Source organism: Psammomys obesus, unplaced genomic scaffold (genome assembly GCF_907164565.1).
Source record: "Psammomys obesus unplaced genomic scaffold, mPsaObe1.curated_primary_1811, whole genome shotgun sequence".
Lineage (NCBI taxonomy): Eukaryota > Metazoa > Chordata > Mammalia > Rodentia > Muridae > Psammomys > Psammomys obesus.
In genome coordinates, this window is record NW_026590062.1 from 11528599 (window position 1) to 11547037 (window position 18439).

General features: G+C 51.7%; 1 protein-coding gene across 5 annotated transcripts in view; it reads right to left on the reverse strand.

The window, feature by feature from the left end:
• The window catches only part of Kdm2b (lysine demethylase 2B), a 119945-nt gene that overhangs the window by 73942 nt on the left and 27564 nt on the right, over nucleotides 1-18439 (reverse strand). For 4 of the 5 annotated variants that reach the window (XM_055606001.1, XM_055605998.1, XM_055605999.1 and 1 more), the window contains 5 exons: nucleotides 17610-17788; nucleotides 17205-17311; nucleotides 6047-6140; nucleotides 5086-5239; nucleotides 687-802 (listed from right to left, as the gene is read on the reverse strand). In XM_055606001.1, coding sequence (XP_055461976.1) covers nucleotides 687-802; nucleotides 5086-5239; nucleotides 6047-6140; nucleotides 17205-17311; nucleotides 17610-17788 — 650 coding nt within the window. Of the gene's footprint in view, nucleotides 1-686; nucleotides 803-5085; nucleotides 5240-6046; nucleotides 6141-9262; nucleotides 9293-17204; nucleotides 17312-17609; nucleotides 17789-18439 lie in introns of those variants that run through there. The other variant, XM_055606003.1, reaches the window with a different exon arrangement.

The window sequence follows — 18439 nt, forward strand, 5'->3', positions numbered from 1 at the left end:
CCTTCCTTCCTTCCTTCCTTCCTTCCTTCCTTCCTTCCTTCCTTCCTCTCTCTCTCTCTTTCTCTCTTTCCTTTCTTTCTTTCCTTTCTTTCTTTCTTTCTTTCTTTCTTTCTTTCTTTCTTTCTTTCATGTATGAGTGCTCTATCTACATGTATGCATGCACGCCAGAAGAGGGCATCAGGTTTCAGCAGAGGTGGCTGTGAGCCACCATGTGGTTGCTGGGAATTGAACTCAGGACCTCTGGAAGAGCAGACAGTGCTCTTATCCACTGAGCCATCTCTCCAGCACACACATATACTTTTCACACATATACAAACGTTTGTCCACAAAGGGATTTTTTTTTTTTTAAAAAAAAAAAAAAAAAAAAAAAAACATAGCTCAGACTTGTCCCACTCCACGTAGCCATGGCTGGCCTTGAACTTCCGATCCCCCTGTCTCCACTTCCCAAATGCTGAGATTACAGGTACGTACAATCATTTTTTACACTAAGGATTCTGTCTGCCTGTGGCCTGACCATAAACAGAAGCTCCAGGGATTTGGGGATAGGCCTTTGTGCGGGGCCTCACTGCTCACTGCAGAACCAGAACCAAAAGCCCACCTTGAGATATGGAGCAGGAGTGGGAGGGAACTGAAGAGGCACTGAGAAAGGCCAGCACACCCCGGGGGAGAGAGGGTTGCCTTCTTACCCGGGTTCTGTCCTCGATCTCGTAGATCCGCAGCTGCATGGGCACGTTGAAGCTGTGCAGGATGTTCCCGCCGAACACCAGAGAGTCGACAGGGGTGTACACCGCGTGGATCCAACCTGAGTGGGGAGGGCAGAAGCAGGGTGAGCCCCAGATCCCCTCACAAGACTGGAGGGAAGGAAAGATAGCACCAGGAGGGCAGAGTGGGGCACGGATGTGCAAGGACCTGTGATCGAGACCCCAAGGCTCCCAGACAGCCTGAGGGCCTCAGCCAGCTAACTCAAGGCAGGTGCTGGGATGCTGCAGGCAAGTGCCTGTCTTGAAGATCTTGATGGTCAAACCTTCCTCCGAGGGCTTGGCTATAGCTAGGAACAGACGGTCTAGTCCCAGCATCACTGCTGAGCCAGGGAGCATGTACCGGGTGCATGCTTCTACTCCCAGCACTCACAGAGGCAGATAGACCTCTGTGAGTTCGAGGCCAGCCTACAAAGCAAGTCCAGGACAGCCAATACTACCCAGAGAAACCCTGTCTTGAAAAACCAAAAACCACCACCACCAACAACAACAATGGTGTCTCCGGCCTTTGCTAAATGATCTTTGCCGAACCACATTTCTTTGTTTTCACCAAGCAGCGCTGTGCTGTCTGCTACTGATGTCATCACCACTGTCAGCCACATTCAAATAACACTTCCTAAGACTGGACCTAGAATGCCTGGAGCCTCAAGGTCCTATTCTCATACTTCACCTTCACACACACACTTTTCCCTCTATCCAAGCCTGAGCTCAGGGCGCTTGGTTACAACTCTCCCCATGAAACCATCCCTCATCCAGCTATGTGTTCCCACCTGACGAAGACTCTTGCCTTCCTTGGGGGGAACCTGGCGAGCAGGAACTAATCGCTACAAGCAATTACAATTGGTGTCAGTTTGGAAAAGGACGGTGCCCACATTAATATGTATTGATCACCCCTGCCCCCTGTAAGGAGGCAGGGAATTAGCCTGGCATGGTGGCTCACACCACCATGTAATCTAAGCACTTGGGGAAGCAGAGGCAGGCAGATCTCTGTGAGTTCCAGGCCAGCCTGGTCTACAAAGAGTGTCCAAGACAGCCAATGCTACACAGAGAAACCCTGTTTCAAAAAAATAAAAAACACAAAGCAAACAAATAAAACAAAACAAAACAAAGGAGGCAGGGAATCTGTATGCCCAATTATTAAGGGATTCTAGAGGCTTCTACCAACTTTGCTGCCCACCCTAGGGCATCGCAGATGGATCAGGCAGACTTGGTTACACTGAAATGGCTGCTGAGTTCCCCTCCACCCCTGCTCACTTTTGCATCACTGTCTCAATGATGGCCTTAGAAAAAAAGAGAGGGAAATGGTAGCATTCAAAACCCCACGGTCCCCACTCTGCTGAGGGCAGCTCATTCACATCAAGACTCTGGGAAGCCTAGAACTGGTACCCTGGGCTATAACTGGGCAGGAGAGGCTGGTATCTGCCATCAGCAATAAGAAGGCAATAAACAGCTTATATTCAGGCCAAGCAACTGGGGACAGATGTAGCCATGGAAGGAACACAGTGACCCATAAAACCCACTGCCAGGGTGATTTCTGAGACCTGAGGGGGCCAAGAGCATCAGAGTCACAAGGAGTTTCACCACAACCCCAGGGCCCCTCGACACATCTGCCCCCGTTTCTGTAGTTGCTGTGGAGATGACCTCACAGCTCCCACAAGCACCCCGCCACCATCCCTGGGCACTGTGGCTGGGCAAACAAAAAGCTGCACCTGACCCAAGCACACATTAAGTCTGATCTACCTCATGTTACAAAATGGAGCGATCTCCCTTGAGAATCTGATTTGCTTCTCCCCTCACAAGGCGGAGAGATGCCCAAGTCAGGCCTCAACCCTACCTGGTCCTGAAGCTTCCAAGCTAAGCAGCAAGTGTCCAATTTCCCATGCCTCCAGGACCCTCTGCAGTTCACCTGCTTTGTGTACATCTCCCCTGTTCTGAACCCATTTTATGGGTGGATTGCCAAAGGCCCGATTGTGTAACACTGTCAAAGATTCAGAATCACCATTACTGACCAGCTGGTGTCGACAACCAGGAGGTACATTCCTCTCTTGAACTCAGAGGGATCCATCGGCCTCTACCTCCAAGAACTGGGATTAAAGATGAGTGCAACTACCATGCCCAGCAAAGTTGTTTCTTGAGGTAAATAACATTTAGCAGCTCGTACTAGCCTCCTCCCAACTCAAGAAGTGGTTTCCAAGTGAGGATTCTTTTTTTTTTTTTTTTTAATTTTTAAAAATTTAATTTACATTGATGTTCTACCATGTCTGTCTGTGTGAGGGTGTCAAATCCCCTGGAACTGGAATTACAGACAGTTGTGAACTATCATGTGGGTGCTGGGATTTGAACCTGGGTCCTTTGGAAGAGCAGCCTTTTCTCCAGCATCCCAGTGATGGTTCTTACTCCAAGGTGAGGAAGGGTGGGGAATACTTTAAGACCAACCTAAGTCTCTTGTTCACAGAATACTTCACGGGCATTGCCACCCTCAGGTGTACCTAACAGGGTGCCCATACTGGGACTAACCACCATGACTGCCACTTGGCTGGAAATGCACCAAAGAGGGAGGGAGGGAATCCTAGGTCCCCTCAGCTGCTCCCTCACTGCCTGAGGCCAGGGATTAGAGTCATGCACCACCACACCTAGCTTGAATTATGTCTTTTCATTTACTTACTTATTTGTTTACTTATGTATTTATTTTATGTAGATGAGGTCTCTAACTGCATTACACCTGCATGCCAGAAGAGGGCATCAGATCTCATTATAGATGGTTGTGAGCGACCATATGGGTGCTGGGAATTTAACTCAGGACCTCCGGAAGAGCAGACAAGTGCTCTTAACCACTGAGCCATCTCTCCAGCGCCCCCCTTTTATAGTATTATTATTATTTTTTTTAAGATTTATTTATTTTATGTATGAGTTCTATCTACATGTTCACCTGCATTCCAGAAGAGGGCACCATATCCTGGTTTAGGTGGTTGTGAGCCACCATGTGGTTGCTAGGAATTGAACTCAGGAACTCTAGAAGAGCAGACAGTGCTCTTAACCTCTGAGCCAACTCTCCAGCCCCGAATTAGGTCTTATTCCTGATCTAGAGACTGGTTTTGGTACCCACAATGCATTCTGAGCCAGCCTCCTTCGCCTGGCCAGTTACAACTCCCACGTACCCTTCTCAGGTACCCAACACCGTTCTCCTTCAAACTCCTATCACTCAACAGCTTCCTGCTGCTCTTTCTGGTTGACGTATCTTCCAAAGTCTAATTACTAAAAGGTACACAACCTTCTACATTTACACTTTTACATGTGTTTGCATGTGCCTGTATGTGTGCAACTGTATGTGTGTGTACCTGTGTATGTGCCTGTGTCTCACTGTGTGTGTCTCTGTGTCTCACTGAATGTATGTGTTTGTGTGTCTCTCTGTGTGTCTCACTGTGTATGCATGTGTCTGTCTGCCTCTGTGTCTCACTACGTGTATGTGTGTGTGTGTCTACTGGTAAAGACTATCACCTCCCTCATCTTGGGCAGAATATTTTCTTTAATGCGTGGAACTCCCTGACCCCTAGGTACCTGGCCACCATGTTGGTAACTCAGTCTTTAGCTAAAAGTCCTCTGTCTGTCTCTTAGAAACTACAGGAAGGAGGTCCAAACTCACTAGTCCACACCATTCTGGGAAGTTCTTGCTCCATTTTTAAGGTGAGAACACTGAGGCATAGAAACAAAGTGCCAATTGCAAAGGCCATCACCCTTCCCTCGAGCTTGCATCCAAGCTGTATAGCACAGTCTCCTTCAGTACCTAAGGGCCCTGTCCTCGTCCCACAGAAATCTCTAGAGCAGTCAGTGGTTCTCAACCTTCCTGATACTGCGACCCTTTAATACAGGGTTCCTCATGTTGTGATGTCAAACCATGAAATTATTTTCACTGCTACTTCATAACCCTAATTTTGAATTTTCAATTAGGAATTATAATATACATATATGATATGTGAGTCTTGTGAGTGGGTCATTTGACCCCCAAATGGGTTGTGACCCACAAGTTGAGAGCCACCGTTCTAGAGGAAGGCCCAAGAAAGACTCAAATGTCCCTAGAGGAGAAGGCTGAGGATCCTTCAAGGGACAAAGAAGTCTAACTCACAGGTATGATGACTCGGGTTATATGCTTTCTCTGTCGCCTGAGACCTGCTCTCCCCAGGGTGCCTAGCTCACCTAATCCCAAGGCCCACAGAAGCCCTCACTTGGCCTCCAACTCTAGCTGAGACCACAGGACAGCAGGAGGCTGCTCCTAGTATTGGAGGAGCTGGTGGTTGACCAACCTCAAACCAACCACACAGGAACCTACCAGAAGGGATGAAAAATGTGTAGCCTTGCTTCAGCTCAATCCTTTGGCATCGTTCCACACGGTCTCCCAGAAAGATGTCACTCTGTTTGCCTGACAGCACCCATTCCTCATACAGTGCCAAGTTGTGCAGGGTTGGAGGTATCAGCCAAAAGATCTTGGGAGGGAGAGGAGGCAGTTAGGCCAATGATTTCTTCCAGGCTCTGAACAAACCCAAAAGGGCCCTACCTACTTGGGGGCGGGACAAGGAAAGTGGTAAATCTGTCTGTCTGGGCTCCCTGAGCAGAGCTCAAAGCAGGGAGGGAGGGTTCTGGCTACCTTTGGGGTATCTCCATTCCAACTGAAATACCAAGGCAGGAATGCTTCCTGTACTGGGTAGAACATTTTTTCTCCTCAGCCACAGGCTTGTCTGGGAGGTAGGGAAAGGAATGTAAGGGAATTTCCTAAGATGTATGATAAAATGGCCAAATAAACTCAGCTCACTTCAGAGGAGGAAAAATATCTGGAAACAAGTGGGTTAACTTCCTCCCAGAATCTCCTCTGACACTGTCATTTTAAAGACACCGATGAAACAGCCACACCTGGGCATTCTCAAGAAGCGCCTTCATCGGTGCAGGGACGTCACACGCAAACATAGCGCGAGCACCCTTCCTTTTCAGAGCGATGTCCTATCTATCCCCGGTGTAAAATGCTCTTGTAAAGGCTGGTGGTGACTGCCTCCTTTGAAGTTAAAAGGCTCGGTGCCAGAGCTGAGGCAAAGCTGAAGAGCTTCAAGCTAGAGCTTCCTGGGAGCTGCAAACTGGCCTAGGGCACTTAGAACACCAGACAGAGCAAGTACATAGGAAGAGGTGCCTCTTCCCTCCAGAAGGAAATAGCCAAGAGGAGGTAAGGGGGAAAGAGGTAACAGGTGGGCAGAGCAAGCCTTTCCACGCACACAGAAGCTAGAGGCACGATGAGCACTCACCTTCCCGCCACGGAAAACATGGTACCACACGGAGGTGCCGCCAAAGTCGATGTGGAAGTCAGTGAAACAACCCTTCACACTCATCAGACAGTACCTGCAGTGTAGAAGCAGGAACAAGACAACACAAGTCAACCCCAGACAGCATGAGGCGAGGCGAGCAGCCGCCGGACCCGGTGCCCTTTTATGAAAGCTTGCAGATGGGGAATTTCCGCCTCTTTTTTCAAAAACTGAAATCTAAGTGGAGTTTCCCTCCTGGGGGATGGCCCTGTGATCAGGTGACAAATCTCGTGGGTCATCCACCCTAGAAGCTCAGAGGCAGCATCTTGGTTTTCAGGTTCCCAAGAGAACTGGTAACCCACAGGCCGCTATCAGTTCCAACCCCCGCCCACCCCACCCCCACCCACCTCGGAGTCTTCCTTTCTGCTCAGCCCTGAAGCTAAGACTGCTTCTGCTCTCTCCAGCAGCCAGCCCCCTTTTGCAGCAGGTGGGCCCCCTGGAATTCAGCAGCAAACCGCCTGCATAGTTTGCCCATCACCAGTCCCCATTCATCTAACTCATTCAGTCGCTGGTCCGGCCCAGAAATGAAGCCCGGAACTGAGAGAACTGGGTAAGCATGCTGGAGACTCCTGCCCTTGCAGATGTGCCTCCTGTGGTTGAGGGCTGCACAGATGAAGTTAAAGGATGCAATGCTTTGCCAAGTAAGCAACGAGGCTAGAAATCCCACCACCCCGCGTGGTTCCACACGTAGGAAATGTTCCCAAGTGAGGAAGTCCAAAGAGGAAGCACACAGACAGATTAGTGGTGGCCGGGGGCGGGGGGGGGGGGGGGGCTGGGAACGACACCAAGGAGTGCGGGGGTTTCATTCCAGCAGGGATGAAGATGTCCTCAAACTGTGTGGTTGCGCCTTTCTGTGAACACACTGGAAAACACCGGGTTGCACACTTTTTCGGTGTGAACAATATGTGAATTTTATCTCGACAAAGGTGTTTTATCTTTTTCTTTTCCCTTTCTTTCTTTTTCTTTTTTTTTTTTTTCTTTTTCTTTTTTTTAAAGTGACGGCATTAAAAGAAGGTCCTGGGATCAGAGAGGGGTGAAGAACTCCCGCAATAGATGCTGGATCACAGGTTGTGCATTCAAGACGAGAAGGAACCCACTGACCGCGTCCCTCCCTTACAAGCTCTAAAAGAGGTAGGCAGCGCAATCTTCCTCGCTGGCACACAGCGGTCTCCCGTTCCAATGCCCTACATGATGCTGGCCCCAGGAAGAGGGGGACACCCCACTGCCTTCCAAGTCCAGGCCTGGCAAAAAACGATGTTAGACCCCCTACCACTGACCCCCTACCCACAAGAACCCCAGGGGGCACGAAAGAACAACCTCCCCCTCCCTCATGCTCTTCTCGGCACCTCCAGAGGCCCGCGCACAAGCTTACCCCACTGACCTCTTTTTCCCGCTGCACTTTGCTCTTCCGTGGTTTGGGGGAAGAGGGATGGAATGGGGCGGGGACCTGCAGGGAGGAGCCAGCGGCAAGGCCCAGTGGAGAGAATAGGGGGCGTGGGGCTGGGCTGGCTAGAGGGCTGGAGGCTCTAGGAGCCCCCTCCTCCTGGTTGCCTTTTGCACCTCTCTGTTCAGGTAGACCCGGGGCTCAGCCATATGCAAGCAGCGTGCCCCGCGTCCCTCCTCCGGATAGGCTGGAAGGAGCCTTAACCATGTGTCTGCAGGAGGCTGACAAATCAGAAGGCCTCCCCGTACATCAGAGCCCCGCTGCCTAGCAACCCCATCGGAGGGGTGTAGTTGACAGCCCAGGACTGTCACGAAGCTGGCACTAGGGCTGCCGAAGTCCTGACGGGCTTCTACACCCTGCCGGCCCACCTACCCATAGGCGGTGCAAACAGGTCCCCAGACTTGAAACCTAAGAGATCGTCGTCCCCCCCAAAGAATGGGGGTCCTGAAGCCCTACCCCACCCTCATGGACCACACTGGCCTCTTTCAGCTCCACTTCAAAATATTAGTCCTCATTTCCCTAAAACCAGCTCTTTCTCTCGTTTTTTGTTTTCCTCTTCTTTTTTAATCTAACCTTGGTTTCCACCCCCTTCAGGCCTCAGCTGAACACAGACTAGAGAAAACAATTTAAGTGTGTGGGGTGGAGCCCTTCAGCCTGCAGCTGGATGCCCACGGGGTACGTACAGCAGGGGAAAAGGACTAGGGTTGGGTGGTCCAGCTCTAAGACCCCTGGCACTGCTTGGTGGCTCCCACTTAGCCCATCTTCTAGCCCTCTGCCCCCACCCTCACACGGGAAAACTAGGGTTCTCCGGCTGTGTGCGCAGAGAAAGTTCTCCAAGTGTAGCCCGTGTCCGGATCCGCCCTCAGGGGCCCACTGTATGCTAACAGACCAGCCAATTCCAAGGTGGGCCCCTCCTTTCAGGGTCCATTCCACCCCTCCCACTCCACACGCCCTGATTAAGCGAAAGTGGCTGTGACAGAGTGGCTCTGTGCTGGTCTCCCATCCCCGCAAAGGCAACCCTAGGCTTGCTCTACTCCAAGGCTCCCACCCACGCTGACGGGGGGCTCCTCCTCGCTCCTGCTCGATCTGGCGTGACGCCTTTGCACTGACCTCTACAGCTTCCTCCTCCCAAGCACACCGCAGTCACATGGGCACCCTGGCTCGGCTTGGTGCCACAGCCAGCCCGCCAGCTAGCCGGGCTTCCGCAACGGCAAGGCTGGACAGCCACGCACGCGACAGCCCCGACCCCACCCCCACCCTCCCTCCCGCTAGGTGGCTTCTGTGCACTCTGCAAGTTCTCGGCGGAAAATTGCTGAAAATCAGTAGCGCAGGAGCTTGGTCCTTCCGGGCTTGGAGGCCGGGGATGGAGGGAGGCACGAGGCACAGCGGGGCGCTACACCTGCCGCACCAACTTTGGGGCGCGGCCTGGGGTCTGCAGAGGTGGGGCGGCCCCACCTTGCCCTTCCCTCTCCAACTTCCAGAAACTCTGCCCCGGGTGGCCCAACTGGCTTCCCCCTCGGGCGCGGGGCTGATGGAGAGACCCAGGAAAGCTGGCGACGGGTGGCGGGCTGGAGGCGCCGCGCGGGCGCGAACGTCCACGCCCCACACGATCAGCCCGCCCCGGGAGACACAAAGAACAGCTCGGCGACGCTGGCCGTGCATCCCGCGGGCAGGAGGCCACCCACACCCGCCCCACGCGCCACAAAGGAGGTTACCCTCGGCGGCCGGGGAGCGGCTCCCGGGCGTCCCCTTCCGCAGAGGCTCGACGCGCGCCAGACCCAGGAGGCGACGGCGGCCGAGCCCCCTCCACGGCGCTGCCAGGCCCCAGCCCAGGACGCCGGGGCCCTCTCGCGCCGCCTTCCTTCCTCCAGGGAGGCAGGCGCAGCCTGCGCTCATCCCCGCGCTGAAACTGAACACCCGCGCGGCGCGGAGGCAGCCAGGGAGGTGGAGAGGCCGCCAGGGATGAGCTCCCGGCCACACTAGGGCACGCGCCAACACACACACACACACACACACACACACACACCAAGGCCCCCTGGCCCACACCTGTGCTTCCCGGCAGTATCCGGGTTTTCCGGTGTAGACAACACCTTGGTGCCCAGGTGGTGACCTGACAAAGCCACCTTCCTCGGGCTCAGCTGATGGGAGGACCAGAGCTGAGATTCCTGGGGAGTGTGTGATGGGGAGAGGGGAAGCTCCTGGCACGAGGAGACTGACTGTGTGACCTTGGGCAACTCCTTTCCTCTCGGGGTAGTTTACTAGAAGTAACCTGAAGTTCAGCTGGGCATTCCAGAAGATTCTTCCCTTACCTGCCCCTCCGGAGCCCCGCAACCTCACGGCATGGGGGTGATTACAGGGGTTCAATGAGGTAAGTGTCCATTAGTTACACATCAGCTATCCACACTTGGCAACAGTGTGAGCCTCCGATGCCCACCGCCTCAGATGAGGAAGCCGGAGTTCGCAAGTTCGGCCCCTCACCCTGAACACTACCCAGGGAGTGGCCGCCGGGACTCAGTCACCTTCTTCGTGAATCCCCCAGTCCCTCCCAGACCGACCTGGCCAATCCCAACTCCAACAACAAAATCTGAAGTTACAGCCAAACTTCAACCATTCACCGCCTTTAGGTGAAAAAAAGAAGAAGTGTTCTGCTCAACTCAAAAGTACCACCCTAGGTCACCGGGGACAAGAGAACCTCCTTTCAGCCCTGGCCTTCCTTCAGAGCCACAGAGAGGCAGGAGATGACTGTATGTCTCTGAAGAGGCAGAAACCAAATTCCATTCTTTGGTCAAACGCTACATTGTGGAAAGCCAGCAATGTAATTAGGTTCTAACTAAAGTGTTGACAGTAACAGGAAGACAGTGTTGGCCTCTATGTCACCCTTCAACTCCATCACTCCCAATTTAAATATGCAAACACTTGAACCCGTTTCCTGGTGCCTTCCCTCCCCAAACCTGTCAGCATTCTGTCTATAAGCTTAGATTATAAGTGGCTAGATTTTTTTTGGGGGGGGGGGCAGGTGTACTTTTTTTTTTTCCTCTTGGGAGGTAAGATTAACAGCTCAGGTCACCAGGAAGGTGTCCCTGGGTAAGAATTTTTATCACACCTAGAAACTGATTTAGAGCTGAAAGCTGGCAGAGGAGGCCACCCTAGCATCTGGTCCATGAAGTTCAAATGAGAGGATTGGTTTTTGGGGTACAAATACCTGTTTCTTGATGGAAGGACCATAGGTGATTCATTTGTGGAAAGAGAACATCAACATCATCTTAAATTCTCATCAGCTTTTTACCTTGGGTGGATTCTCTCTTTTAGCAACTTTGCTTCCTACTGAACTACTCAGAAGCCTCTAACTTGGAATTTCATGGCTCCAATCAAGTTCTGGGTGTACATGCTTGGGCTAGCAAAGTTTTTTGTACTTTTAAATATGTACTATATATTGGGTTTGGGTTTTTTTTTGTTTTGTTTTTTTTGAGATACGGTCTCCCTACGTAGCCCTGGCTGTTCTGAAACTCACACTATAGACCAGACTAGTCTTGAACTCAGAGAGGTTTGCCTGCCTCTGCCTCCTGAGTGCTGGGATTAAAGGCATGTGCCCACTATGCCTTGCTCACTTATAGTTATCTTAACTATGCAAATAATTCCAAGAGAACCTTTACGGGGTGTGGTGACACCTAACTGAAATCCCAACACTTAAAAGATAAGAGTCCGGAGGGTCAGTTCAAGGACAGCCTGGGCTACATGTGACTTTGTCTAAAACAACCAACAGAATTTCTAAAGGGCAGCCTCTCAGCTCTGCATGAGTCCCACTAGCCACTGTTGTTTTACACTGAGCAGCTATATGACCTTCACTGAACCACCGTGAATGTTCTCGTTAGTGGCGGCACGCCTGCCAACGGTATGGTTGAGGTGTATAAGCCAGGGTTTAACACGACGTCTGAGTCCCCCTACAGAGCAGGGGAACTGTTAGAGAGGTGAAGGAGAAGAGCCAAGAATCTTGAGGTCTGGAGTCCACAGCTGCCAGTTTCCCTACCTGGTAGGACACAGGTGGCCACATTTGATTCGAGCAAACGTATGTGGCTGTAACAAATGCGGAGGAGGCAAAGCAGAGAACACCACATCCCAAAGGCCACACGTGCAGACTTCTCACCCCACAGGGCTCATGCTCCACATTTCACATCTACTGAATCCTCCTGTCTTCCCTCAGCATGGGAGGGAGGCAGGCTGGGGCAGACGGCGCCTCTACGCAGAAGGACAAACTGAGGGAGAGGAACAGTGGTGTGATGGCGTGACGCCGGAGTGATCGGTGAAACTGCCACCCTGTGTTTCAGATTCCCACCCAATATTTCCCCCAGGTTTTGTCAGTAGAGCGAAAACGTGCAGCAGAGTCGTGGGGGAAGGGCAGTGCTCCCTTCACCCGTCATCCAGGCTGCGAGCGTATGCTTTATACGAGCTCCCCTTTTTGCTGGGAGTCTGGGCTCCTCCACTGTTTGTGGGCCCACAGCCTATCATTACACTAGCAACACTCACTGCCAAAGCCCCTGCTGCTACGGCAGGAGGAGTGAGGAGCAGACTCGTTAATCCCTCTCTGCAATGCATCACCATGCCCAATCCTTAGTGGAAAGGGCGCACATGTGTGCAGACCTAGGGGACTGTGGGAGCTTCAAAACATGCCCCGGAATTTAATTTAACACCGAGCCCGCCCTGCCTCGGAGCTCCCCCTGCCTCAAGGTGGCAGCGCCAACCTAAGCTGGCCCTACAGCTCAGTGGGAGAGCACTCGTGGCTCTGCGTTTCATCTCAGCACCAAAGAAACAAAAGGGAGGGGCTGGGCATGTAGCATGAAGCCCTGTGTTCCATCCCCAGCACCACAGAGAAACAGGACTTGGCTGGAGAGATGGCTCAGTGCTAAGGAGCACTTGCTGCTCTTGTAGAAAACCTAGGCTTGGGACCCTGCACACACATGGTGGCTGACAACTGTTACCGGGTTCCAGGAATAGACAACCTGGACCAGGTACCCTCTTTTGACCTCTGCAGAGCCACATAGTACGTGTGTGTATGTGTGCGTGTGTGTGCATGTGAGCACATAGGCAAAACATTCACTCACAGAAAACAAATATTAATTTAAAAAAATTTAAAGACCAGCACGCGCCTGTCATCCCAGCACTGGGGAAGGCAGAGACAGGAGACTCTCTGTGAGTTCGGGGCCAGCCTGTTCTACAAAGTGAGTCCAGGACAGCTGAGGCTACAGAGAAACGCTGTCTCGAAAATAAATTTAAAAAAAAGTAAAAAATTAAAAAAACGAGACATGGGTCACATGCCTGTACCCCAGCAGTTCAGAGGTTGAAGCATGGGAATCAGAGAAGCTAAAATCATCCTTGGCTTGAATTTGAGGCCAGCCTGGGCTACCCTGTCTCAAAGAGACCACAAAAAGGGGGACAAAAAAAAAAGAGGTATCCCTTAGAATATGAGCTGGACTAATTAATGAACACAACAGAAATAAACAGGATATGACTTTTAAAATTAGGTCACTGTGTCCTCTTGGGTCTTCCCGGAAGCAATCACTCTTGGGAACCAGCTGCCGTGCGGGAGAGACAATTCAAACAGCCTTGTGGAGTGTTCCACATGGTGAGGAACTCAACCTTCGATGGCTTCCTGCCAACAGCCACGGGAGTGCTCCATTTCAGAAGTATATCCTTTAGCCAGGCTTTAACCTTAAGACCTAAGCCTTGGCATAAGCTCCCAAAAGCCCTGGAGCAAAAGACCATCCCGCTGCTTTTAGATTCCCGGTCTTCAGAAACTGACAGCACCTGTGGTGTCTTAGACTTTGGGGATGGGGTAGGGTGAATGGGGTGTTTGTTTCCGACTTGAACGCACAGTGATCTTCTTGCTGTAGCCCTTTCATGTGCTGGTAGGATTTCGGGGATGAGGCACCACACCTGCCTCTGTTGATTTTTTTTTTTTTTCCTTTAGGATGTTAAAGTTAAGGGTAATGGCTGTGAGCAACCAGAAACAGCCCAGCCGGGGCAAGGATACTCCCCAGGGTAGTCACTGTCCAGGGAGAACTGTTCTAGGATAATTCTTCACAGCCTCTCTGCAGGGAAGAGACGAGGGGAAGGAGGCAACAGCAGAAATGGAGGGCGATAGCAGTACTCATCAGTCCAACCCTTTGTTCTCCCTCTCCTTTATGCCCTACTGTTCTATGTTCCTTTGAGACACTTACTAAGTTGTATCATTCCCTCTATGCCTTGCCCGGCCTGTCACAATATATGCTCCATGGGGCCTTAGCTTTACGCACTGCGGCCTGACGACTAACTTAAAGCAGGCTTTTGCATGGTAACTGATGCAAAAAAACCCGCTAGAACTCTTTCATCTCCAAGTCTCAGATACCTGGGTTCCCTTCCCCTTCCCCCGCCTCAAGACTCTCAACTGAAACCTATTAAAATTCCTAAACCTCTGACCAAACCCCAGAGGCAGGAAAAAAGCCTTAGTGTTTGTCACAAGTCCCCTCCGCGTCCGCAAACCTCCCTTCCATTCAGGAGGCCTGTCAGCTGTCTGTTCAGTAGGCGCCTCCAGCGAGGAAGCACTGTGATTTCCAGAAACAATGTCATTTTAATTAAATTCCACAGAACCATTCCACAGTCCCAGAGGACTCCATCATGGTGGGATTTTTTTTTTTTCACCTTGCTTATGAACATTTGAGATCAGCCTTCTTTTCAGGAAAACAAATGGACTATCTTCAAGGTGACAATGTCCTTCCTAGCAAGGTTCAAATCCTATAATAAGTTCCCATGGCCACAGATGGAGTTTGAAAAATCTATTTGACACATAATCTCACCAATACATCTGAGACGTGTGGGCTAAAAAGTCACATATTTATACCCCATTGTTCTGGTACTTAAGAGTCTCTAAATGCGTGTAGGTCTAACCGTTTAAAGGAATCATTCCATAAAGCGAAGACTGTAATGAATACCTCAAAAAGGCGGGGCCGCCCTTACTAGGAATGCATACCACCCAGCACAATCTATTTTACTTCCTAAAGATATGCCCAGGTGCGATCACCTCTTCCCTGAGATGTAGGCCAGGCGGCAGCCTCCTCACACCTCCAATCCACACAGCAGGAGCATTCGCAGAATGCAAACCCACAAGAATGCATCCTGTTCTGCTTAGATCTCGGGGAACAGAGTTGGGTGGGGGGATGAAAACTGCTGTAGTTGCGCACACAAGGATCATAAACTCTGAGCGCAGACTGGGTTATATATTGACACCCCCTCAACCCACCCTCCCCCAAACTAGGGAAACTGCATAAATGACGCCCGGAGTTCAGATCCCCAAAACTCACATAAATCCCAGGGTGTGGCAGCCTGTCTTAGGTTCTAGTACCATACGAGCCCAAGACAGGAGATCTCTGAAGTGATCTGGCTAAGCCAGGCTAGCTATATTGGGAAGCTATGGGATCAACTGAGAGACCCTTACCAGCTGATTCACCTCAGACCAGTACCAAGACATCTCCTACCTCTGTTGGTGGTCTCAGCCCCAGAATTCAGTTTGCATGTATTTCTGTCACTGTTGGAGTCACATCTGTCCCTCCATAAATTGACCATTCCATTACAAAGTTTCCCCACCCGGTGTCCTTAGCACAACTAAGATGCTCAGTTCATTGTTGCTGAATGAATGAATGAATGAATGAATGAATGAATGAATGGAGATGGTCACTGGATCACTCGTAACCTGCTTCTTTCCTTCAGCTCCGTCTTCACCACTTCTCCCTCTCAATCCCTTCCCAGCCCTCACATTTCCTCTGCCCCCCAAAGCCCAGTTAGGAAGCAGAGGTGGCCCAGCAGGTCTACATTTACTGCTCATGCCTGGCCACTTGAAAGCGCTCGGTACCCACAAAAACCTGACTTCTGACTTGGGGATGCACACTATGGTACATGCCCACACAATGATAATAAGTAATTTTTTTTTTTAAAGAAAAATAGGCATAGTGGCCTTCAATCCCCACACTTGGGAGGCGGAGGTCAGGCTAGCCTGGTCTACAGAGTGAGTTCCAGGACAGGCAGAACTAGGTAGAGAGACCCTGTCTCAAACAAAACAAAGCAAAGAATAAATAACTCCCCCCACCCCCGCAGTGAACTGGGTCCTGCCCTCCAAGAAGACCCCTTGAGAACAAGAGCTCAGAAGGATTCACCTGTCTGGATTTGTTTCTCTTTGCCTAAAAACATGGACGCATGTGCTACATGGCATGAGCTACACAGGGTGAATGAGGGTGGAGGCCCTTAGCCTTATCCATCCCTTTATCCACCCATCTCAGAGCATTCTGCTATGACTGAATCAGAACGGAACAAAACTGGAAACAAGCCCTGCTCCCCTCCCTCTGCACCTGGACCCCATCCTCTGCCTTTGATGCAGCCCAAATCCAAAGAATACATTGAACTTTAGCTTAGAGGGGAAGATGCCCATGAATTAATGAGAGAGAGACAGGAGGAGAGGAACACTGAGAAATCCAGGGTGAAAGTGCTAGCCTGCCTCGCAAAGCCTGGCACGTGGTCTGCATTCCACACAGGCTCAATGGAGGGCTGCAGGGCCGAGGAGTTCACGGCTGAGACTTCCTGGGGGCATTGCCGGCAGCAGGATTCAGCGGAGATGCTAATGGAGCCAGGCTGCCAGCACCAGTCTTTCTGGGAAGCTGGCATCTCCTTCCCATTTCAGGGAGAGAAGCAGAGGGTCTGTAATGGCAGGAGTATCCAAGGTGACTTCCTCCTCCAGATGGTCCATTATTCAAATCCCTTAATATGAGAGGACTCCCAAGCACCCCCGTCCATACTGAACAGCAGGCTCAGAACATACCGTGATCTGTACTGAAGTCTCTGCTCTCAAACCCTCCCTGCCTTGGCCACCCTCAAACCCACAGGGCACCACTGAAGGCATGTCAGGTGACTAAGCTGACACTGAGCTTTGCTTGGGAAAGGTGCTTGTGGATCAGAGGTTCTAGGTCTCAACACCAAAGAGGAGAGAAATGGGATGGACAGATGGCTCTGTGGTTCAAAGCACTTGCTCCTCTTGTAGAGGGCTCAGCCTTAGTTCCCAGCATCCACATAACCCCTGTCCTTCCGGCAGTATATACATGTCCTTTCACGTCTGTATGTGCACCAGGCACACACGTGGAGCACATCTATACATTCAGGCACTCACACACACACAGAAAGAGAGAGACTAGACAAAACCAGTGTCCATGTGGACCTGTCCCTCTAAAACTGCCACTGCCAGGCCACTGTCACCTGAGGGTACAGACCAAGGCTTCAAGAACAGATAAGTGTGTACCCGTGCACAAGCATGGACACCACTGAGGCAGCTCGTACCACTCTCCTCAGATCACTACCCCAAGAGAAGCTGTGTGGAGGCCCCGGGGCCAAGAAGAAAGAAGGCCTGACCCATCATGGAGCCTGCAGGCCCAGGGAGATGACATGCTGGTTTGTTCACACTCGGGAACTCATCTCTCACATCACCACCATGGTCCAGCTGAGTGTGTGTGTGTGGGGGGCAATTCTTTACCTCTAAAGCAACACTGAGACCTGAATCGAGGACCAGGAAGTCTGTGGCCAATGCCCACAAGGTCGGGGTCCCACCCCTGCCCAGTCCCAACACCAGCCCAGCAATCTTACTTCTTGACTTTGGGGTACTTCATCTCTGCAAGGGCATTTGTGGCTTCCGTCTGCTTTTCCTTTAGGTGCTGGGGCCACATGTTGTCCACCCAGTCCACCAGGTCCACCTGAAAGCCAGACCATTGTAAGCAACGCCCACACCTCCTGCAGACGGTCCAGAAAGAACCACCCCGTTGCCTGAGGAGTCCCTGGGTACCATCAGCGAGGCCACCTCACCCATGCCACCCTTCCAGGCACGGGATCCAACCCAGCTCTACACTTCCCCGCCACACCCCCAAGGGACCAGCCTCAGCCACGCCCACCTAGCTGCTCCGTCTCATGAAGAAAGCAATGTAGGGGCAGACCTCGTGGGAGGTGAGTAGGGGGCAGGCAAGGATGGAAGGTGGCACGGGGGCATTGGCATACCACAGTGGGGCGCTTGACCAGATGTTCCAGCTTCGTATGGCTGAACTCGAGGCTGATGACATTGTACAACTTGTCCCGCTGTGCCTCTGGTGTCTCGTAGTAACGCACAAACTGGGACATGCTCATCTCGGTACCCTTCTGGGTGTTCACGTCCATCACATCCACCAGCCGGCGACTCCCTGGGCATAGAACATACAGTCTGTTCACTGGGGCCAGCACAGGGCTCCAGATCCTATGAGGGGGCACTCCCACGGCCAGCAGTGGCTTCTCCCACAGTGCTCCCCACTCTCGCCTTTACTCCGAGCCTGCCAATGACTGTGTGTACAGCCCCGTTTTATGTCAACTTGACACAACCTACAGTTGTCAGGGTAGGGAGACCCAACTGAGAAAATGCCTCCATAGGACCCGGTGGCGGGCTAGCCCATAGCTCTGCAGCTCACAACCTTCCTAACACTGCCACCCCTTAATATAGTTCCTTGTGTTGAGGTGACCCCCAGCCATAAAATTATTTTAATTGCTACTTCATACCTGAAGTTTTGCTACTGTATGAACTGTAATGTCATTATCTGTGTTTTCAAATGGTCTTAGGAGACTCCTGTGCGACCTCCAGGTTGAGAACCATTGCTACAGCATTTTTCTAATTAATGATTGATTTTCTTAATTAGCCCATTGTGGGTGGGGCCATCCTTGGGCTGATGGTCCTGGGTTCTCTCAGAAAGCAGGCTGAGCAAGCCATGAGGAGCAAGCCAGTAAGCAGCACCCCTCCACGGCTTCTGCACCAGCTCCTGCCTCCAGGTTCCTGCCCTGCTTGAGCTCCTGTCCACACTGCT